The sequence below is a fragment of the Brachionichthys hirsutus genome, chromosome 5 (assembly GCF_040956055.1).
Source record: "Brachionichthys hirsutus isolate HB-005 chromosome 5, CSIRO-AGI_Bhir_v1, whole genome shotgun sequence".
In the NCBI taxonomy this organism is placed as follows: Eukaryota; Metazoa; Chordata; class Actinopteri; order Lophiiformes; family Brachionichthyidae; genus Brachionichthys; species Brachionichthys hirsutus.
In genome coordinates this window covers 4729123-4753314 of record NC_090901.1, presented here as the reverse complement: position 1 = coordinate 4753314, position 24192 = coordinate 4729123, and the positions used below count along the sequence as shown (strand labels likewise).

Here is a 24192-nt window from a genome sequence, read left to right as displayed (position 1 = left end):
TATAAAATATTTATATAACTAATGTCGACCTTTGCGAAGATTCATTTGTTTCCTGTGATAAGTGTTGGCTGTCACCACTAAGCCATGTGACCTTTATGCCACTGTCTCTCTGAGCATGAGACTTCATGCATCTATTAATGCAGACCTGTACCATCACTCTTCACTCCAGCATAAAGTGTCTGCTCTGAGAATTAAGGGCGTATCAGGGAGTAGATCAATGATACCCAATTCATCTTAGTTGTAGCAGAAAGCCTTGCAATGCTTCCTAATCAAATCTTTCCTGAGGCATGTGCTGCACGTTATAATTAATATCAACAAAGACTTGGGACAAGGGAATCCATTTCTCAGTGCACAAAGTGAATAAGTATAAGACATTTGATGCTGTTTATAGTGTGTTGTTATAGTTGATTATAGTCTTTTCCAGGGGGAAGACTGATGAAGGGTGATGTGTGTGTGTGTGTGTGTTTATATGTTTAAAAGGAAAGAAAGACGTTCACAGCAGTTCACAAAACTGTTCAGCAATGTTTTCTGGACTTAATCCCCAAAAAACTGTATATTTAGCCAGAGCCTGGCATGTTCTCGAACAAAGCAACTTGTTAATTAATAAACGAGCTAAAATTAGGATAAGATGTTTGCAAAACATTACCTCAATTAAAACAGCTCCCAACATTTCCTCGTCATTATTACGCCTGTCAGACATTTTTAGTACAAGAATAATAATATGATTTTAATATATAATTGTATCAAACCTATGACTACTAATACTTTAATTGTAAATCATATAGCATTGCTAAAACACACGCAGGTTTGCTAAGAGTCGTCGAAGGGAACCTTTTAGTTCAAACAATACTCGTAACCATGGCAACACTTTCTTTTCCTAAGTACTGTCATAACACATTCAGGATAAAAAAAAAAAAAATGTCTATCTTAATGTTTCTTTTACTATTGAATGAAATTTAATTATGAATTTCTAGATTTAGTTAGTTGCCTGAACAGTTAATTTAAGGCATAATTTAGGTACCATTCAAACGTTTCATCTCAGGAAACAGGTTAAATATAAATAACAACTAGGTTTTCAATATCTAACCGTTAAAATCAGAATACATTTAAAATAATTTAATGGAAATGCATCGACGGGGGGGGGGGTCATTAATAATATAAGAGACTCGGTTATTGGAAAGGAAATGACCCGGAAGAACCCGGCTCAGTCAGAGTTGAAAGGTTACCTCAGCTGGCTAACGTCACGCTAAGCTGGCAGCTGAAGAAGCTTGTATGAAAATGTCAGCTTCAGAGGAAAACACAGAGGCTGCTGTTCCTTGCGTGCTCATCACCAGCTGCGACAGAGGGTTCAAAGAAGAAGAGCTGATCAAACGTACGTTTAACCGCTTTTATGCATTTGGCGAACAAGGTGACGCTAAAACAGGCTAACTTACTATTAGCACAAGAGATAACACACGAATGCGCCTGTATGATGAGGTTCAATAACACGTTTCTCTTTCGTTTTATTCTTTACAAATTGCCGTAGTAGCTAAGTAATATATTTTTGTTACATTGATGGCAAAGCTAAGGATGTTTGTGTTTATCCTCAGCAGGTTGAGTAACAACAACAAAAGCTATTTATAACAAATGCACATTTCTCCTTAGAAATCCTTAATTCAAAGACTTTGCCTGACCAGAGCGAGAGAGAAGAATCGATTTCCTGGTATCCATGGACCATCAACAACAAATACTATACCGCAGATGTCAGGATATGTGTCGTTCCTACTACTTTTCAGATGTCATCGGAGATCGCACAGTCCATGCAGGCTTTCATCGCTTATTTTGACAGTACAGTGGTATGTGACAGTGACAGTGACGGTGAGGCATTGAAACCTAATCCTTTAATGCACGCGTAAGGCTTGATGTGCGTGTAACGGTGTTTGCAGGAGGACGGTCTTGAAAAGCTACATCCTTGGATATCAGTGGTTGAGGATCTTGCGCCCGAGGTGCTGATTCTGGTGTGTGACAGAATCTGTGAAAATGGTTAGTTTCCACCTCTATTGGAAATCAATAAGCGCTGGAATACAATACTGGTGCCTACGATATAGCGTCTGAATTCTGATGTGCGTTCTAGGGGTCACTAGACATGATGCACAGCAGTGGTGTTTGGCTCATGCCTTTGAGCTGGTGGAACTCAATCCACAGGAGTTACCGGATGAGGACGGTGAGTCTGCACGAAGATAGTAATCGACACACATTGTAGTTTTTGCTGCTTGTGTGTTGTTGTTTTTTTAATTTCCCCTCCCTGTGTCTTTACCTTGGTCAGATGACTTTCCCGAATCCACAGGGGTTAAGAGGATTGTCCAAGCGCTCAATGCCAATGTGTGGTCCTCTGTCGAGATGAAAGATGGTGAGATAACGCCGTTACGTATCGTACTTTCCTGTGACTTGTTATCTCTCCAGTATGTGTGATGCGTGACTGTTTACCTCTCTGTTTGATAGGACACAATCAAGGCTTTGGTCTGATTAGTAGTTTGGTGGCCGCCAGACACAACACACCGCGCACACATAACTGTCAAGATCCTCCAGTATGAACATTTTCATTCTAGTGCTTTCTCTTGCATCTCAATATGCCCTTCCTTTTTCATTATTATTAACCCAATCCGAGGAGGTGTGCTAAATCCTTCCTCATTTTCTTGTTCACGTTCTCCTCCAGACTTCCAGCCCGCCAGCAGAGGGCGCACTTGTTAGTGAGGAGGATAGCCGTGCAGAAACTCCAACCAACACAGACTCACAAGGAGGAGCATTGATTGGTATCTGATAACATCTGTTTCTGCTCCTTCATTGTGCTCAACAACACCGATAGATTGATGATATTACTCTCTTTTATCAGTATTATGTGTCACATATGAAGATATTAACATATCGTTAGCCTCATAGCATAATTGCCTAAGTCTTAGGCAATGCCTATTGGTGATGGGCAATTATGCTATGAGGCTAACGAATGATGCCTTTGCTGATTTTCCCAGATGCAATGACAGATTTGGACATTCAGGAACTTGCTAATCTCACAGCCGGAGATGCAGATGTGGAAAACTTTGAACGTCTCTTCACCAAGTTAAAAGAAATGAAAGGTAATCAAGACATCAAAAGCAAATGTGCAACTCTTTCTCCGTTGGCCCTTTTTGAAATGTGCATCACTGCATCACTGCATATGTGTATATGTTTCTCTGCTTTTCAACTTGCAGACAAAGCTTCCTCATTACCCCACGAACAGAGAAAGGTCCATGCAGAGAAGGTAAGCATCTGTATTCACCCTGGTGACAAGACGGCAATAACAGGACCTCTGTTCTTCTTTCTGTTGAGCTTCTTGTTGCATCATTTTAAATTGTGAAACAGGATAAAAAGCTGCTGTTCAGTAAAGATTTTGTGTAGTAGGACATTTCACTAGTAGCGTGAAAACCGAAATGGCCCGATGGGTTCTTTTGGTAAGTAATTATGTAGATTAAAACTCTCATGTTGTGCATTTATGCTTCATGTTTTTCCAGGTAGCAAAAGCATTTTGGATGGCAATTGGCGGCGACGATGATGAGATAGATGGGTTATCATCGGGCGAGGAAAGCTAAAAGCAACTATCTAAGACTCCATCCTCTCCTGATCCCACTTTTTTCCTGCGGCTCGAAGAGAGTCCAGCGCCCAAGATGCAATGCTGGTTCATCTTGATTAAGATAAAGAGAGCTGATGAATGGGCCTGGCCTTTAAGCGGTTTTTTTTTTTTCCGACTCTCACTAAGCTCTTAGTAAACCTCAGTATACAGTAATAACATCAATGTGGGCGGAAGAGCAGCAATCATATGGGCTTTGATTCATTCCTATGTCCCTGAGGTGCACGTGTCACATTTGGTAGTGACATAATGTGCCTTGTCCCAAATATTGTATGACATATACCGGGAATACAAATTCTGTTGAGTCAGCATAAAGATTGCGACTTAAAACTTTCCGCTCCTTGTAGCTGTGGTTTGTTTGAGATCATAAGGTTAAACTCCCTGTCGCCCATTTAATTAATCTGAACACCTACCTGTATGATGCAATGGATTATTCCTCTAATAAATAAGATCTGAGTTTCTGCATTATACTGACATCAAGCATGGAATTATTTTTATTTAGTTGCAGTGAATTAGATTTCCACAGATAACATCTGAGAACAAATGGTGTAAGCCACATGGATAGACAGGTACACGGATTGGAACAAGAAGTCATCAACTCAGAATATCAAGGCGTACAAATACTGGACAATACTATCAACTACCTAATGCGCTGTAGTTCATAGTACTTCTGTTTAGCACCATGCAACTGTTTTAAATAGGTTATATGTTGACTTATCATGTATTATAAGTGCAGGATAACCATGCCAGCTTTAGACGGCAACCGACGACAGCGAGCATATTACACATGCCTTGTAAATGTAATATACAGTATACAGTACTTACCACTGAGCTATAGATATGTACATTGAGACATTAAAAAAATACAGTGTATTCCCCACGCAGGACCGTATGCAAAAAATAACTTGTAAAATGTCTCTTTCACTGAGAAAAATAGTTTTCATACAAGGGTCGTTTTCAATTAACATCAGTGCTGGTCTCTATACTGGTTTAAAAAAGATCAAATACAGATCGATCGATTGATCAATTAAGACAATACAGATAAACCGATATGGGCAAAGTACCTTGTACTTAAAATACTCCTTAAATATAATCTAATCACATTTTTACAAGTTCATTTTGCAGTTGAGTTGATAAGTAAACCTCCTGATCCGGCGATGACAGCACATTCGTAGTTCGCTAATTCATAGAATCAAAAATGCTTCAAAATGTGGTGACAAAGTTTAAACGGACAACTTCAGTGCTTCACATTTCAGTCTTCTGAATAAAACTAATGGCAACAGTATGGCTGGATGGGCAGATTATGAATCTGTGCTCTGAACCGAGGAGGGAAATGTCAGTCGTTTTGAATCTATTACAAATACCACGTGGCATGAACAAACACAAACAAAATAATGTACAATTCCTAAAATAACCATCAAATGGGGACACTAATAGGAACTAAGGAAAGTGCTACAGGCATGAGGTGAAATATTAGACAACGCTGTTGATTTGATGCATAGAATCTCTTTCTTCATCCTGATTGAGAGATGTTTGAATTTTGCCAACGTGGCTTTTGTGCAGCTGTCTCTTTGGAACGTTCCTATGACACACTGGAGCAATGTATGCTAGGAGAACCCATCTGTGTGAGGACCTTGTCCAGCCACTGCAAAGGTCCATTTAGATGCAGCTCTATCCAGCAGGGGGTGCTGGTCACTGTCTGACGCCTGCAGCACACAAAGGAGAGGGGTCAGCACAGGCTCTCTATTGACAGACAGTGTTTGAACCCTGTCTCTGCTAACTCGGCTTCATAATTAAACGCAGTCTAGCGTTTCTCAGATGTACAGATGACGTCTATCTTTTTGTTCTAATCATGTTTTTCTTCAAGCCATTTGGTGCCAGGGGATTTAAACCTGCAGTCCATTGGCGAACCTCCTTAAAAAGGGTGTCTGAAATGTGTTCACCTTCCACTTCACATCCATTTCCACCAGCGTCCACTCTACTTTGATCAAAGTAAAAAAAGGCCTCATAGTACAGAAAAAAGGGAAAAAATAACCTGACAAAAGAAGTTTATCTTTAAACCCAGGCTCTGACCCTTTGTTTTAAATATATTGGGGTGTATATAGTTTGTTCTTACTAAACATTTATAGACCTGGTCCTCTAAATCCTCTCAGCCAGCAGCTGCTATAATGATGTACAGCAACTGTCAAAGTTAAATCCACTTTCAGTGCTTGTTTTTACAGGAATAATAGGACTCAGGATGATTGTTCAGGGACAGATCTTTTTAAATGAATGTCTTTTTGACAAATTATGTTGTATTTTATTATACTGCAAATTATCTCACAGGAAAACCGTGTAGATTTCAAGCACTTTGAAGAGGCATCCTTAGTAAACAGCACATTTCGTTTAGCAACTCATACTGCCACTGAATCATCCAAACATGAATAGGAGGGTCCCTTTGATGTGATTATTAAGCAATCATTAATGATAATTAACAAATCCAACCAAAGTCACATCAATATAAATGGATCCAATGCATTCAAATAATTGTGTAAAGCCTCTTTATTCATTGACATGCGTGTATTTACCTGTACTCGGCTCCCCAACCTTTGACAAAACTCATGCGAATGGTGCACATCCTGGTGAGCTGGTAGACAGCCTCAAAGCCCTGGTTGACTGACTGGGCGAGCAGAGCAGCAAACTCCTGGTTGTTGAAGATCTTTAGGTTGCAGCCTGGAAAATAAATATTTATTAGAGATGCAAATATGTGTAAATATGGTCTGAGAATCCTTTCATGCCAACCTGGCGGTATTTTACAGACTGTGGCAGGATGCCAGCCATAGCGCTGGTTGCAGTTGGGACTCTGCACAAAGATGGCGCTGTCACTGAGACACTCTGCAAACACCTCTCCCCCAATGTAGTACAACCTCACGCCCCGTCCTGGAAAGGAAAAGAGAAGGCTTTCACAGGGCTCGCAGGTTCCCGCTGACTGTGTCAAGCAATCAAAGCGTCTGTGATCCCTGTGAAAGGAAAACATGGCTACCTATGTGTCTGCGTGTGAGCTCCACTGCCGAGTTGCGGTTCACGTTGGACAGCAGACCCAGACAGAAGCGTTCGGCGTTGGAGGGGTCTGTGAATCCATCCACTGTGAGCGACGGCTGGGAGGCGTGGAAGGTCTCTCCCACACGTTGGTTCAGCTCATAGTAGGAGATGGAGCACCAGAAGGCCGACTCGCAGTACGTCACCGGCTGCAAGTCTGCGTGAGCAGACGGAGAGGATTAGATTGGGCAAACATTTAAAACAATATATATATCATTATACTGATTTGTGATCAAAGAAGCACTGTGAAGATGCTCATTGTTGATGTCTCCATCTGATTTCTGGAATGAAAAATGCATCTGCATGGCTTGTAGACGGTGTGCACTACAACAAAGAATCAAACGCAATACATATATAACAATGTGTGTATTTAATAGGATTATATCAGATCATAGTAAACACACATCATTACAACCGCCTGGATAATCAATGGCATCCGCTGTAAACTGAGAACTCCTTTGCTTACCCAGATTACTGTTTGTAGGAGACACAGGATTAGGTGACAGGCTGGGGGAACCTAAAACAGAGCAGTAGCACAGGACTGGTCTGTGTTGCGATGAAGCGTCCATTAGCACGCCGCGCGCCGTCACGTCACCCACCTGTGTCCATACTGACGCTGAGCCGATGGTCACTTGTCTCACCATCCTCGCTCAGGTACCCTGGTGGGGGAGTTTCTGTAACAAACGGCAGTACACAGGGGCACAATTTAGCTCAGCCGGTCAATCAGGCAACCCGTGCGTGGAGTCCGAGTCACCGAGAGGCAGCCGCGGTCTTCCCATGAGGCAGCTGACAGACAAACCTGAGCTAGTTTTCTCACCAGGGATATAGTTACTCGGGGGCTCAATACCAGCAGGGAAGTTGGTGTTCTCCGGTATGGATGGGCTATAGTCGTCCAAAGGAGGAAACTCTGGTGGGATATCTGTGTGCCGTGGAACGAGGACAGGAGGCAAAACTGCACACAGACGCGTTCATCGAGGATTAGTTCAATTCTTACACTGCATGGAGAGAGCAGTACTTTAAATACAGTCGTTTGAATCGCGCAGCTTTTATCTGCACTCACTCGGTGTCTCCACCCGCTGGTAGTGATAAGGGTTGACGCAGACTTCATCTTTCTTCGTGTGGAAGGCAAATTCACAGCAATCAACAGCCCTCAGCTCATGATGGGACTGCAAATCCGACCAGCGCCACAAGCGACAGTAGATGACATGAGGAAGGCCTTTTCTGTGGGAGACCTGGAGACGGCCATCTAGAGATCTGAAAGATAACACAACGGCTGTGAAGGTTGCCACCTTGTTTTAGAAGCATTTGCAGAACATGTGCAGGGATGCTATCTAGGGTTTGTAACAACTGAAAGTAGTATTTTGTGTTAAATGTGGGGAAAAATTCAAATCTGTTACACTTACATTGGAACTTTTCTTGTGAGATTATGCCATTATTAGATAATAGAATGATAAATAGTATATTTTGACAGCACACCTAATTGCTTTAAAGTATTGTACTGTAGGAACAGGTGAAACTTGGTTAGACTGCCATTAAACTTCCACAAACTACTGACTGTCACGTTCCTAAACCTGGACTTGTAGCTAAAGGGTTAGCAGCATTTAGCTTAGCTTACGGATGGATGGATGGATGGTTACGTTTGCACTCGTCAGCTAATGCTAACTATAGTCGGTACTGTAGGGAATTCCCGTATTAGATGGGATTCACGGGAATTCCCTACAGTACTGCTAAAGCTAACTGCCGATGCTATAAAACAAACAACACTGCACAATATCAGACACGTTTACGCCTTCATTGGTAAAATCTCACAACCAGCCAGGCTCCACTTACACAGAGAACACCGAGCCTTCTCCTTTATGCTAACTAGCATCATTAGCATTAGCTTATCGTGCGGCAAAGCTAACGCGCTAGCCCCTTGGCGTCCTCACCTGGGTATGGTGATGCATTTCGTGTTGCTGTTCTGCGTGCTGATGGCCTTTTCCAACTCGTCCAGCTGCCCCGTCTTCTTCAACTTCTTCACCAGACTTTTGACAGCCTTCTCGCACCATTTCTCCTCCTGTCCATTCTGCTCTCCTTTCTTCCAGCCGAGAAGCCTCTTCACGATTGGAGGGGTGAACGGTAAAATGGACATTTTTAAATGTCCGCTGGAGCCACTTGTCACAACGTTCTTATTTCACGAAGGGTTGCTGGTTACAGTCCCAGACAGTCGAGAGTGGCTGGTCGCTGCCAGGACACCTCTGAGCAAGGGTGTCCGTCTGCTCCTCCTCCTCCTCCTCCTCCTCCTCCTCCTCGGTCAGCTGGTCTGCTCCAGGGAAAACATGAAGTTAAGTTCTACAGTATTATCCTCAAATATTACTAACACAGCAAGGAAGCTGGGGCTGCCTCATGACCTCTGCCCTCTGGACCAGATGTTCCATTTAAGATGTGAAGATGGAGACACATCTGGTCTGGAAGAGAGGAAGATCCATCTTTAGGATTGAAGCAGGAAGTAAAGGAGCAACGAGAGGAAACAATGTTGCAGGAGAATCATGGAGCCCTTTGAACCGTTTGATCTTTGCTACGGTGGGAACAAAGTAACTAAATGAACTGAGCTACATCCTAATACACTACTAATATATAATGATAAGAAATGATGTCATTATTAATGTGTAATAAGAAATGATGATAAATAATGAATACTCATTTTTCTATGTCAATCATAACTCGGTTTAATTCATCTGAATGTAATTTGTTGGACATCAGTAATAAAATATTATCTCAAAGTTTTGCATTTGTCGGTCTGTTTACGCTCAGCATCCAGATTCTGGAGAGATATGTGTTATCACATGTTGCTGTCATTTAACCCGATTGCTCAGATAATCAATAACTCTAAACGTTATTACTGTCATCGGCGACGGGAACGGACTCGAGCGTGGCGAGCACTGCTCTTTTTTTTTTGTGCCCTCTGAATGGTCTGCTTCAGGGCTGATTTGCATCTTTTACTGCCCAGCGACACAAGCAGGACAGCTGGTGCAGAGTGTTGGTGTGTCTCTCTGTGTGTGAGTGTGACAGAGAAATGGCTGCTTGTCTGTAGTATGTGTGAGACAAGGGGAAATCCAACCTAAGACCATGAAAAGGTCTTAGGTTAGATTTCAAACAAAAGGTACAATGTCTGGCTGCATAATTAATGACTGCAGACAATCTGATGGGTAACAATGGCGTTGTGATGGACCGTCCATGGGCTGTGTGGGATACGAGCAGGAAGTGTTGCTGGGGCTGGTGTCACTAAATACGACTCTTGTGTGTCCATATGGGCAGATTGTCATCACATCAATGCTGTGATGCAAATTATTTATTTTAAATCAAGGTGCATTGTGTGAGTGTGTGTAGCTGCTCATGCACGTTCACAGTCATGCTATAAATATACATTTTGCAGAAGGAATGATAGCCTCCACTACATGTAATTAAAAAAAAAAGTCTTAGTAGCTCACATTTACCCTCCACAAACCTGTAATTGCCTCAGCAGCTAATTGCAGTTTGTCAGAATCAGGCGTGTCTGTTCAGCACAGGCCCAAGTGGGTGGGGATTCTGCTATCCCTACAATCTCTGCCTTTTATTAATCTCCTTTGATGCGACAAGCTGTTATCTGTTGCTTGCAGCTATCAATCTCTCCCCGAACTGTGGCACCTCCAAATCTGGGGCAGGGATCACCTTCATTCTCTCTCCCTCCCTCCGGTCTCGGCGCATGCTCAAATCTCCTTCCTCTACCTTGAATCTCATGGAGGTGATACACAACCATCCTCCTCTCCTCTCTGCTCCTCATCCTCCCGATGGATTTCTCCATTTGTTTTCTCTGCAGCAGCTCCTTCTAATGATCCTGTCTGGGAAATGCTGGCAGATCACCTGAACCAAAAACCAGAGCGGCAACATAATATAATAACTCAACTACTTATAATCAATGGACTCGAATTACCACCGAATCAGTTCGTTCTATTCAGTAGTTGCAACATATCGTCACCTGGTGGCTGTAAATAATTACTACAGTTAAGCTCAAGGCTGACTGTTGTGTATTTAGGAAAAGTATTATCTACCTGTCCATCAACCTATCTGAAGGCATAGACACAGGTAAATAATAGCGCATTGAGCATCCTAGTATTGAACCCACAAATTCATAAATGACAGTCTCTTGTTTTTGTACACCCAATGCAGTTCTCACTGATTATAATGTATTTGTGAATTATGTGATTTATATGCTTTTCCATAAACACAATTTACATGTTTATTGTGAACAATGGCCCATAACAGCATTACGTTGTTTCAGAGGCTTTACAAAAGACCTCCTCATATTATACAATGGAATGAAGTGCATGGCCATGATTCATTAATTTCACCTCCAGGCTGAAACGGCATTCTGTATGGCCTGTGCATCCAGAACTTCCCTTTGTTATACACAAGACCACTGGGGGATTATTTCATTATGAGTGAATCATCTGCACGCTACAATCTATTTTCCCTCCCTTCTGTTTGTAAAGAAAAAGTTTGGACTTTCCTTTTAACTAGCAACACAACAGTCACTGTGCAGTTTCCAGTAAAAACACAGCGCTTCACACATATCAGGCGTTCATCTTAAAAACATCCGTCCAACATCTTGTCATCTCCTGAAATCTGTTCAATAAACACCCTCAGTCATTCTCAACACCACCAAAACTAATGATTGTGAAATTAGCTTCAGAGCAATCAGGAGCTCCCCTGCTAAGACTCACTGTATCCGTATGCATGAAATTGCTTGTGTTAATACATGCTATGAATCGTGGGTAATGCAGTGAATAATTCTGACTGCCATGCAGTACTGCTACAGTATCTTCTATTAGATCAGGGGCCGTTTTGAAGAGGGAGCCCTGTGGCAATATGCGTGTAAATTGCCATGTATGGATAATTAGGCATTACACTTGAACATTAAAACTTGCTTATTTCCGAGAGCTGCAGGCAACAGAGCTCTTATTGGACGGGACTATTTTTGGTGTTTCCCTATATTGTATCTTCATCAACATTAGTATGCAATCATTGTGAACTTTCTAATCTGTCTGACAAAAGATTTTTGTTAGTTTGAATATGTCATAAATTTTGGTTTCACTCTGTTAAATTTGTTTGCTATATACTAGATGGCACAAAAAAGTATATATTCTATTCTACTACAGTTTTCAACAAAAACGAAGGTGTTACAAAGGATTAAAAAACAAAGAAGTGAGCAGTAGAGCGGTGGAGCAGCAGTGAAGAGACATCTTCTCCAGAAATACTTTCCTTCATTAAATACACAACATAGCTGCGATGCCTGTGCGCTTTCAAATCCATATGTAAACCATTTCCTCCCGCCTCCTTCTCCTCCCGCTCTCTTAAAACCTCCGGGCTCATTACTGATGCCTTTATGACTTGGCTTTACCAAAAATGCGGTGGATTTTTCCATTCCCACTCTGGCCTATTCTCAGCTGACTCGGGCTCTGCTCGGCAGCAAAGACCGGGACCCAGGAAGAGATTTTCTTGTTTCATTAGCCTTTCTCTGGAGGTAAAACATGTAAGAATTGTTATTTTCACAGAAAGTTTAGTCACAGATTTTGTGAGCGAGCATGTGCTCTTCTTTGAAATAATCCTTGCACTACACGGCCACCCTTCAATATCAAGTTTAAATAAATCTCTATTTATATTTATATAATTTATTTTATATATTGGGCGCTGCAATATCAGCATGCGTTGTGACAGCCATGTGTTTATTGCAGTGCAACACACCATTATTTAAAAGTGTGCATTCAACCACAGCAGAGCACGTTTTGGGTTGACAAAGAGCATTTGCAAAGGCACATGCACACAACTTAACTATGCAGCATGTTTTCAAATCTCAATATACCGGTAATTTATGCCTACCAGACGAATACCTTTAGTGTCCACAGGGTGGCAATGTCACACATGTCTGTGCTCTAAAATGAAATAATAATAAATAAATAAAATTCTTCTCATTTCAGATACTTTGCTGTGATGAAACACAATCAGCAGACCACACAGTATAGTATTTCATTTTTTATTTTTACTGGTAGTATTGTATTTGACTACATAAGAGGATCTTGAATGCCACCATGACCTGCTTCTCTTATGTTATTATACAAGTCCAAACAGGTTGTCAAATCGATACAGATGACTGGAGAAGCAGCAGAATCACAAGCTAAAAACAGATTCCAAACTGGCTTCTGTATTTTAGAGTGACTGGTTTGGGGTGAGAAGTTTTTTCCTGTTTGTATATTCTGTGGAAAATAATATCCTGTAAAAAGCCCTTAAGTTTCTGTCTTTGAACTCACTGAGAGCTTTTCTTCCCCACTGGGTCGGAGAAATGAGTGCGAGCTGCTTGACGAAGAACTTCCCATCAGCTGGCTCCAACCTTCCACACATGTTTCTGATAAACCTCCACAAGCCCCAGTAATCTGAGGGCAGCTCATTTAGAGAGAGGGGGAGTTATAAAAAAATGGGTGGGTGAGAAGGAAGAGAAGGATATATAAGAGGGAAGGCTGGCCTGGAAAGCAGAGTGGGAAGAGTGCAAAGGAGAGGGAGGATGAAAGGAGGCTCCTCTTTAGCCAAATCCTTGTCCCATACACACAGTATATGTTCTAGATAAAATGGAATATCTTAGGAAAGAATGTTCAAGTAACTTCTCCTAAAAAAAATAAAAAACTAGACTAGAATCTAATCACAATTGTGTGCCACATTGTTTTGGCTTTTCACATAAAATTCCAATAAAATCTATTTATGTTTGTGGTTGCAATGTGACAAAATGTGGAAAACTTCAAGGGGTATGAATACACGCCACTGTAGGTGCCAGTGTGTGGGATAAAAATATCTTCATCAAAAGTCAAAAGTTTGGCTGACATTAAGTTCAAAAATATTATATATGGCACAGTATGCAGCCAGTACAAATAACCGGAGCTTACTCACTCAGAGACAGTTACTGGAGATGCAGTGTTACATGCATAATAATGCACAGCAGTGCTCTAATTAAAACGATGCAGCAGGCAGAGCATGTTGATGCTGGCAAGGCGGGCAGGTCATGCGGCAGCGTCCGAGTTAGCGGAGAGCGAGGTCACCGACTCAAAAACACAGGCACGGACAACACAAACAAGAATCTGACACTTGCCTAAGGTCGGATATAAAGTACGTTTTCTAACGCGGGCTCAGATGTGCATGTGTGCACAGAGATGGAAGAGTGCATGTGCACGTGGCTGTGTGTTTAGGGCCCAGAGGCTTGTTTAGCTGACCTCAGTGAAAGCGAACCTCATGACAGAAGGTCTGGCATTGTCTGTGTGCCCGAGCTGCTGCTGGAGCCAGACGGTCTGCCGGCCGCCAGCTTTGCTTGCTTATAACGGCTGAGAACATCCGATCCCCTTGGGGAGGACAGGAGGGGGGGGGGAGGGGGAGGTCTACAGCACAGCCTGCCACTTTCCTCTCAGTCTTTATCTTTGCGCTTAAGACAAGGAACAAGCATTAGCCAGGTCATCTGCTGGCATGTTTATGTATGTATGTGTGTGTGTATGTATGTATGAATGTATGTGTGTGTGTGTGTGTGTGTGTGTGTGTGTGTGTGTGTATGTATGTATGTATGTGTGTATGTATGTATGCATGTATATATGTATCTATGTGTGTATGTATGTATGTATGTATGTATGTATGTATGTATGTATGTATGTGTGTATGTATGTATGCATGTATATATGTATCTATGTGTGTATGTATGTATGTATGTATGTATGTATGTATGTATGTATGTATGTGTGTATGTATGTATGTATGTGTGTATGTATGTATGTAGAGCATATTTGTGTGAGACAAAACAACAACGGTATAAACTGAGAAGACTTGAGTTTGGATTCAAGGAAGTATAAATGGAAAGATTTGTTATGAAAACTCAGAGCACACACACCCACACACACACACACACACTGGGAAGAAAAGCAGCAAAACTTAAATTTGATCTGACTGATGGCAGAAAAACATTCCAATGCAGGTAATCACCAAATGTCACAGTGTGAAAGCATTTCATTGATGAGTATGGCACCTTTAATCCAGTTCACTTCCACTAATTCATCTATCATGCAGAGAGAAGTCTGGAGCTTTGTGCTCTGACAGAAACAAATGGCCTCTAATCACCACCAGACACCCGTGTTCAACCATGACAGAACATTTTGACTCCCTCCTTGAGCCCTTTCTGCCCGTCCAAGAAACCCTTCATGAACTTCAAGCACGGCCCATGAGGATTGTCAGCCATTCTTGAAAATCCCATTAAAGAAATGTGGAACATTTTGATGTTTTTTGAATTGCATAACTTCTCGGTGGAATATTTCCCCACCTCAAATGTCTCAAAATAGTAAGGCGTAATTCTCCATGTGCAGTGTGAAGCGGAAAGCAAACAAGTCGGTGGGAAGGCAGATGTGCATTACCTCTGCTGCTTCCACTCTCTGCTCACAAGTCAGTGTGGGAACAGGTAGCCAACTCCATGACTGCATGGAAAAAGGATCAACCGAAGCAAGAAGAGGATAAACTTCTCCAACAGCGCAGATTCATGTTCTGGGAGGCGTGAAAATAGTGAAGAACGTGGTGCATAGAAGAGCGGAATAGTCACAATATTGCTGCTATGCACACACAGTAAGGCTGAGAGCTGGTTGTACCATTGATTCACTCATGCTGTAATGTTGTTTTTGGTTGCAAGAGATATTTTCACCAGAAATGATTAAAAAAAATCATAAACACCATCTCCTCAGCAACAAACAGCAGGGAGACAAAGCTGCCCACTAGCCGTGCAGCATTTAGCAGGCGTGGACAAGTTATATTTCTAACCTGACATTTCCCATTGGAGTCGGTAGAGACCCAAAACCGAGCCTGGTGTCGGCCTAACATTTGAGGTGTGGACAGAAACACTCCAAGCGAATGATAATGTTATTCCATCTTGCTTACACTGCTTCATTAAACAGGAGGATATTGCTAAATATTTGCTCATCTATTTTCCTGAAGACAATAGTTCTCTTATATGCCACAGGGACAAATGTCACCTGAAAAACGTGTTCCACTTCCACACGATCGAAGGGTAACAATGATTTGCATAAAACATTCATAGTTTTTTTTGTTTTGAAGCATGACTTTTATTGTAATATGCATATTTGTTTCTTTGTGTTAACACTTTCATGTTGCATATCTCTCATAGCCTACAGCTTCCTTACATGGTGGGAGGAGTGAGCAGTCATCTGCTGCGCAGATCCATCAGTGTGTGTCCGGTAGCCGGCTCTGTGCTTCATACTTACAAGACAGAACATAGCCCCAAACAGCACTGCACATCTGGGATCTCAGCTGGCCACCAGCCACAGCCCCCCCCCCAAGGGTACATCACAGCTCACTGTAAATGCATAAACCACGACTCAAAGAGATGCTGTTGGTGCAAAGAGGTCAAATAAAGTTCACAGATATCATGGGAAGAACAGCTCCCCTTTACACAGCCTGCTTCAAAACCAGAATCCTGCACATCTTGATTGTCTCAGGTACAGAGCCACAAACATGGGCAAATGCTTCACGGGCTTTTAACCGCAATGCATATACGAGTGTGGTGATAGGACAGAAGAAGAATGTGCAAATACGACAGAGATTGTGAAAAATCAGGAGTAAGATCATTGTCCAGAATATTTGTCACACAGGAATACAAGTAGTTTATTCCTGTTTATACCTGCAATTCTTTGGCAGGTACTTTCATTTATAATATTCCTGATGATAAGTGGTGGTTACCATTTTAATTCACATCCTTCACTTAATTAACAATATTATCGCGTGAAACTTCTTTGTTGCCAGAAGTCTTTAATTCAAAATGCGACGAAAGGTTCATAATAAACTGGATGGATCAACCATCAAAGTGCTCATTATACACAATCTCATATGATAGACTCTCGTATTTTTCCACACAAAATACCATCATTTGTGGACACTATATTTTCCACAGCAAAAGAACCCGAACCAACTTTCCGCTGCTGTTCCACTCGTTCCTTGTAGCACCCATCACTCACTGCGGTTAAAGGAACGCCTGGCCTCACCTCCTCATGTCGCCGACTGTGCATTGAGCTCAGTGTTGGCTTCAATTCATTTTGGTTTTGTGTCATTTTCCAGCATGGTCTGAACAAAAAGTTGCTCTTTGCATTCATCTTTCGCTTGCTACTATCATGTCTTCCCACTGCCTCACTCTATCCCCGGCATATAAACTGACACTTCGCATAAATCAAATCTAAGCAGGTCCAGTCAGCCTCCGAACTGAAAGTTGTGCTTCAGAATTTATACGTTGGTCATATATAAAAGCAAATTAAGAGGTAACTATTGCGATCAAAGGTGCAGTGTGTGGCAATTAGTGGCATCTAGTGGTGTGGTTTCAGAATGCAAACGAGTGAACTAAATTCCAACACCCCAGACCTCTGAAAAAAATGTGTTCCAGTAAAGTGTGCAATAATTGAATCTATACTGAAGTAGAAATATAAAGTAGCACAAAACAAAAATTACTCTCGTGAAAAATTTCAAAATTGGACTTTAGTAAATATACTTGGTTACTTTCCACCACTGAGAGATATTCATACAGCAAAGCATCAGAATAAATGACATTAATGTAACTATCAGAGTATTATATATTCCCTGGCTGGGGATGTTGTGTTTTCTGGAAAACCGGTCTCCCCATCTCCCCCAGACACGTAGCGAAACATACATGATGATATTACACAAATGGAGAATCTGAAAAATGAATAGCATTTTCATATCGACATTATGCTCTCGAATAAGCTGAAATTATTCACCTTCATACCCACTGCAACACACCGAAATAATATTTTTTGTACATTTGCAGAAGACCCAATTCCTCCCCAAAACTTTCCCCGTATCTTCATCTCCCTCTAACTGCACGAGGGCTGACAAGTTCTTGCTGTTCCTGGCCAAGTTGGAGGGAAACCCAACAAAAGGGTCCTTGTTTCCCTGTGAGACAGCACACTTTGATATTAAAAACGTTTTTCTCTTTCGGAAAAAGATGAAAAGGACAAAAACAAACTCCTATACTGTCTCCTTAGCCTGTGTCTGTAGGTGTAACCTCATAATGGCCTCGCAAATATTTGTCCACTCCAAGCAAAATATAAAAGCTCTCCTCCTGGTGCAGTAACTCTGATCGGCCCCCACCGCTGTGTTTCAGCTTGTTCTTCTATAACAACCGCCTGCCTATTCTCTTGTATTCTCACACAGTGATCACATTGACACAGGGGGCCTCTATTTAGATGTGAACATGCCTCTTAGGCTGGACTGGAGCCAATGCTAGAGGGAAGAAATCTCCCCCCCCCCACCCTTCACCAACTGAGGCCATGCCAAAGACCTGAAATACTAGCAGATGCCTAGTTGTGCCCAAAAACATGCGTGTGCCAGCAAAAATAAACCAACAAGGAGGACCAAATTTACCCTGCCCTCAGTTTAAACCTGCACCCGAGAGTGAGAGCTTGGCATGAGACTTGTGCATCTTGGATTATACTGTAGAAGAACTGGACTTTCTCACCGGAGCGTCATGGGACATGAAACACATTACGAGAAATACGAATAGCATTATATCCCTCACAAACGCACACACCTCAGCCAGATTCAGGCGACCTCCTTGAATTTGCAGTCTGCCTCAGGCACAGGAGAAATGAATGGCAGCAACACAGAGCTGTTGTAATGCCGTTCAAAAATAAGTGACAAGCTGCAGCATGTCGGCCATTCAAGGCGAATGCACAAGCAAGTGTAATGAGGATATTATTTTTCTTTCTGCTTTCAAGTTGCCTGCTATTATCCTGACTTTCGAGTCGCCCTGAGGGCGGTTATTACAGCATTTATGATAATTCCCCAGGATTGCATCATTTTGTTCACACAGGCCAAAGAAGAAAAAAAAAAAAACTCAATAAAAGAGAGGGATGCCAGCGGGGAGCGGCAGCATCCTCTGCGATGGCACAGGAACTACGTGTTGCTTTATTGTTTGGCATTGTTGCCTTCCGATGCCTGGCTGCCTGACACATCAGGGCTCAATGTGCTGAAGCTCACCTAGGTCAAGTAGCTGGAAGCTCATTCCTGTAATAGTGATTGCTTGCCTTGTTAATGGCTGTAAGAACACCATCAGTCCTGTCAGCCCTGACAGTCGTACCTGCTGCCACAGGCGTGCGCATAAATCTGCAAAAGGAATCCGATCTGAAGGATAACGAACAGAAAGCGTCGCAAGTTCAGTTCACTTACCCCTCTACCTTTAAAAGCGAGACAAATGACAGCACAGAACAAAACTGCATGTACACTGAGTATTTACAGTATTACTATTGCTACTGGGATGTTGGAAGTGTTTACTTTTTCTGCAATAAATAAAAATTTAAATAAATAAAGTTACACACAGACTGCAGATTACACTTCAAATGTTAAAATTTAAGACAGAAATATTGTACATGTTTTGACAGTTGTTACAGATTATTTTTCAGCTTGATATTTCTTCACAAAAGTAGGAATTTGAATGCAGAATGTTGTTCTTTTTTCCTCTTTGCTGTATTAGTACTTTGATTTCACTCTTATGATCTGAATGCCCCTTCCACCACTGAGCAAATGTGCACTCTTCAATTTTCTAAATCCTCTGTCGGCTCCTTACCCTCTCTCCACCGCTCCCCTGCTCTCTTACAGCCAGGTGCTGACAGAAGTTTGCATTCACAATCTTTTTGTTAAGGCCTTAACAGGAGCCAGATGAAAGACAGCAGCAGATAAAGACGTTAAACAGCCTCTTATGGGATGGCATGGGATGAGTGAAGCAGTCGGGGCTGGAGCGCCGTGGAAATGGAGACAAATAAAAGCCCAGGAATGTCAGGTGGAGATTGTGTTTCACAGCCCTCCAGGAATAAGATGCTATTAACACTGGCTGGGAAGCCTTCAGGGGGTGTTTATGTTCCCAAGAGACCCCACGAAAGCAACGAGTCCGGTGGGAGGAACACCCTTCACTTCTTTCTTATGGAAAGGTTCAATTCAATCAAAATTGTAGTTTGGTAACCTCAATCAAGCACAAACAAACAAAAAAAACAGGCAATCGTAAGTTTTAATCAGGGTTTTCAACATTTTATGACCATTTAAAAAATAAAACTGGCAGGAGGTGAAGAAGAGCCTCTCCTCTTCCAGCGCAGAGCTATTTCAGATGGAATTCTGTTCTAAATACCAGTAAATGGGAGAAGGAGGTTTTCTGACCCTGTGTGAATCATTCACTAAATTACACAGCTCTGTGGGATGACACAAAGTGAAGTGGAACCTGTGACTGACCCTTGTGGAGTTGGTCCTGTGCTGCTTTCTGTCTGATGGGATCAAGAAACTCCATCAACCCGGCCTTCGTTCAAGAGAATTGTTCTTCTTTTAATACTTTTTCTGCGCGCCGCTGCTGCTGGAGACGCATATTGCCCAAAAGGAGACATTCAGCTCACTTTGCACTTACACAAAACTCAATGGCCTTTGCTAATTTATGACAAATTATGATGCATTTGAAATGCAAAGTGATCTTTAAAGAAATGTAATATGTGGAGTTTATGGAAGAAATCAAAAAGGCATTTGTCTTTCACCATTAACCACCATATGTACTTTTATATGATGTGAGAGGGCATGCGTCTTGCTGCATAGCATTGAGCAGATCAGCCAACAATTCCTGGCCAGAGGCTGCCTTGTCTGGAACGAAAACGGTATAGAGACGTGAGTAGTGAATACAAGTTACACTGCAAGGGAGTTGCCAAGCCTGACATAAATAGTGAGATAGTATCATGACTGCACCTTTTAACATCCAAGAAGATGTCATAGCCCATTAAAACTTTTACACAGGGTGGGACTAATGTAAGTTTCAGTGAATTTTATGGTAGTTTTGCTGTTGAAAAAAAGAGTCCTCACAGCTAAACCATCCATGCTGTTATACCAGGTCTGTGTATTGACTCTACAAAGAAAGAAAGCAGCGCTTGCATCTGACTTGTCCTTAAGATTTGCTGTAATTTCCCCTCATGTGTTGTAGCTCACAGAGGCCCAATTCAAACACACTGAAAGATATGCTGCTGCAGAAATAAGGAAAGCAGACAAGTATCCTTATCCCTCTGCGCATTAAAACCCAACAACAAAAAGACTGTGCCATCACAAAGAAAAGTCACGAGGCTTTTACAATGAAATGAAATGCAACATCACAGCGGTTCAATAGGCGACAAAAACATTTGGAGTAGTGGTTAGCGCTGTATCCTCACAGCTGGAAGGTACAGTATTGTATGTCCCGTCCAAGGTGCACCCTGGATAGGTCCCAGCAGACCCGTGACCCGCTAAGCAGAAAGGCGGTTGTAGATGACAAGAAAATGGATGGATGTTACGGTGCGTCCTCCTTTCTGAACTCCGCTTTTATTTTTTGAAGTCCTCTGGGCTCCCATCTTCCGTCTGAGGTGACTATGGTGGCGAAGTCCTGTACGCTTGGGTTGAGTTGGTGATCCAAATCAGTTCTGCATCTGTGTGATTTTCCATGTATCACCTGAGAAAAAGAGAGAAAAAGAGAAAGAGAGAAAGAGGGAGAGAAAGAGAGAAAAAGAGAAAGAGAGAAAGAGGGAGAAAAAGAGAGAAAAAGAGAAAGCGCTTATTTGATTTGATGTTTCTTTTTGATGATGTCTAATAGACACATAGTTGCATGAAGAAAACACCCCACCACTTGCAGGTATACGCGCACACGCGCACACACACACGCACACACGCACACACACACACACACACACACACACACACACACACAAGCACACACATTCCTGGCCCCTCACTGGCAGGTATGTCAGTATGGAGACAGGCAGTGGTGGGTGCCCCAGGAATGCGAAACCTGACCTCTGAGCTGGAATTTGAGCTTCCTCACTCATCCTCACACTTCTCAGCGATACGCTCACACACACAGCTGGGCCTCGCACCGCTGAGCAACTACATAAAGTCCTCTCAACTGGAGGCTTGGCTTAAGCTCTGGCACTGGGTGAATGAAGATCTCACGAAATAAGCCCCAGCCTGGCGAATAACATTACTAGTAATTCCTGCTTAAAGGAAGAGAAGGAGTTAATAGGAATTATTTCACATTTGGTGAAAAAAACAATTTGTATTTGTTTTTAACAATTACCTTACTTAGGCCATGGTTGCCAATGCAAGGATGGACGATGGGATCTTTTGTCTCCAGAAAAAAGAAACCAGCTTTCCCTTAAGATGGAGAAAAATGAATGATTCCAGCTGCCAGAGAGTCTCTAATGTAATTTTCCATGGTTTCTCTCTCAGGGCTCGATAAGTTGTTGGGAGTGGGAGGATGGAGCCCTGAGGCAGGTCAATTCTACAGTCTGAAGGGCTATGTTGAACTAAGCTTAACTTCTTAAGGAGTTGGCAGTGCTTTATCTGAAAACAAACTTACATCCCTTGTGTCGCAATCATGAAGACGTCTTTTGCACCATCGTCAACAAAAGGCTTGCAGAGGCATATGGCTGTTACTGCAAAATACATTATTCAACTTAGATGAATGCTTCGGGGGCAGAGGACACATTAGTGTGGCTCAGGTCTGGCACAGTGGGTAGTGATGTTGCCTCACAGCAAGGAGGTTCTGGGTTCAATTCCTTTCTGTGTGAAGTTGGTGTGTTCTCCCTGTTTCTGTGCGGATTCTCTCCCTGTTCTCCTGTTTCCTTCCACCTCCAAAAACGTGCGACTTATGTGAATTGGCCACACCAAATTGTTTGTAGGTGTGCGTGTGAGCTTGTGTTTGTCTTCCGTGCCCCCCCCCCCCCCCCCGCGCTGAGCTGGTGTCTTGTCCGGGGTGTACTCCCGTAGTCAGCTGGGGTAAGCTCCAGCAGTCCGTTGACCTGCAAGGAGGATAAGCAATTGTGATAATCTTAGAAAATTGATGGATGGATGGACATTCTGCAGCTAGTATGAAATGATAATTGTTTCTCTCTTACTGCTGCTTTCCGTAAATAGGATGATCTAAAAATCTTACTTATTTCTAAAACAAAGGGCGCATAAGGGTTACAGACGCATAAACCGCTTTGAGCAGCTTTACCAAAAAGAAGCCTGACGGTGTGTGCTACATGAGTCTTCTCTGATGAGAACGCTGCAGGTGAAAGACTGGGGATCCCCAAGATCCCCGGAATAATGTCTGTGGACAGGGATGTGTGGTTCATGTGGAAGAGAGTTTGGAGCGGCTTCTACACGGAGAAGTTGATGTGGACTGTCCGAGTAGATTTGGTTTGCTGTTGCCTTTAGACAGTGCCACGCTTGCCGTTTTTTTTTTTTTTTTATCTTTATGCTAAGCTAATTGGCAACTGCCTGTGGATTCATATTCATGCTACAGATGTAAGAGTTGCATCAATCTTCTTCAATACTGTTGCAATAGCAAATAAAAGCGTGCCATTGGCATGTAGCCTACATGAGACGGTGCTCCTTTGCAGGCAGAAAAAACATAATAACACAGAACCAGGGACGTGGACATCTCGGCTCCTAAGGAGAAAGAAAGCCCACATGGCTGAGCGTAACCACCTCGACAGCTCCAGTCGCCCAATCAGCCCCAGTCCACAGAACCACCATCACTGCAGGCCAAACCTCAGACTGGAAGCTTGGAAGGCAAAGCAGTGTGACTGCATTTCCTGAGTCCACCCCATTTAAACTCGCAATATGGAACATATTAGAAGCCCTGCTGGGGAAAAAAAAGAAGAAAAAAAAGGAGCCGCGTTCCTAGATGTTCTCTTTTACAGCCCCCTTGGAAAAAAAGAAGAAAAAAGTTCTGAAAGGACAAACTGGGCCTGTGGAAAAAGTTTTTGGGTGAGATCAATGAGCAAAACATAATTTAATATATAGGATTACTTGTGAGACTCAGTGTTAAGTGAATGTATTTTGTATCACTTAACATAAAGTGTAAAACTGATTTGTGATTGTTTCTCTCAGAGTCATATTTCCCCCCCATCCCAAAAAAAGAAACAACCCACAGGCAGGCAGGAATAGAAAAATGTATCTCAGCCCCACTGTGGCACACTGTGCTCATTGCCTGTCAATTCAGACAGATGGATTGATTTGATTATAGTCGATAAAACAAATCTATTAAAAGCTGGCATAAATTATAGATCTTCTTCATGTTCTCCTCGTCTGTCGACCTCCTCAAGCAGCCTGAAAAGGAGAAAACTCTCAGAGAAAAGTGGGATATTAAGGAATGTCATTCTGGTGGTTTCTACCGTGAATGAAGCCTTGTTCGTTGGTTAATTGAAAGAGGAATTCTCATTTCAAGCCAAAGAACAAAACAACAAAACATCCTCGTGTAGACCAGAGTAGCTGAGCGGTTTCATGCCTGTGTGCACTTAGAAGAGAGATGTTTGTTTTTCCATCAGGTTGAGCGCGTTACTGTAAAGATAGAATGTGACTTCATTCTGCCT

At 42.3% G+C, this 24192-nt stretch overlaps 2 protein-coding genes across 2 annotated transcripts; one reads left to right on the top strand and one right to left on the bottom strand.

The window, feature by feature from the left end:
• The first annotated feature begins 1241 nt into the window (after window positions 1–1241).
• Window positions 1242–3729, top strand: aagab (alpha and gamma adaptin binding protein). The gene is made up of 10 exons (XM_068739400.1): window positions 1242–1372; window positions 1645–1835; window positions 1926–2022; window positions 2114–2203; window positions 2306–2389; window positions 2482–2567; window positions 2696–2792; window positions 3009–3113; window positions 3228–3277; window positions 3528–3729. Exons 1-10 carry the CDS (start codon window positions 1273–1275, stop codon window positions 3603–3605), a joined length of 978 nt encoding a protein of 325 aa, XP_068595501.1. The 5' UTR covers window positions 1242–1272; the 3' UTR covers window positions 3606–3729.
• A 1496-nt stretch (window positions 3730–5225) lies between these two features.
• On the bottom strand, window positions 5226–8852 carry smad3b (SMAD family member 3b). Its single transcript, XM_068739722.1, is given in 9 exon segments — window positions 5226–5349; window positions 6211–6355; window positions 6425–6562; window positions 6666–6878; window positions 7188–7238; window positions 7321–7395; window positions 7539–7673; window positions 7782–7975; window positions 8563–8852. Coding segments are annotated over 9 exon segments (1365 nt in total).
• Between the last annotated feature and the right edge of the window lie 15340 nt (window positions 8853–24192).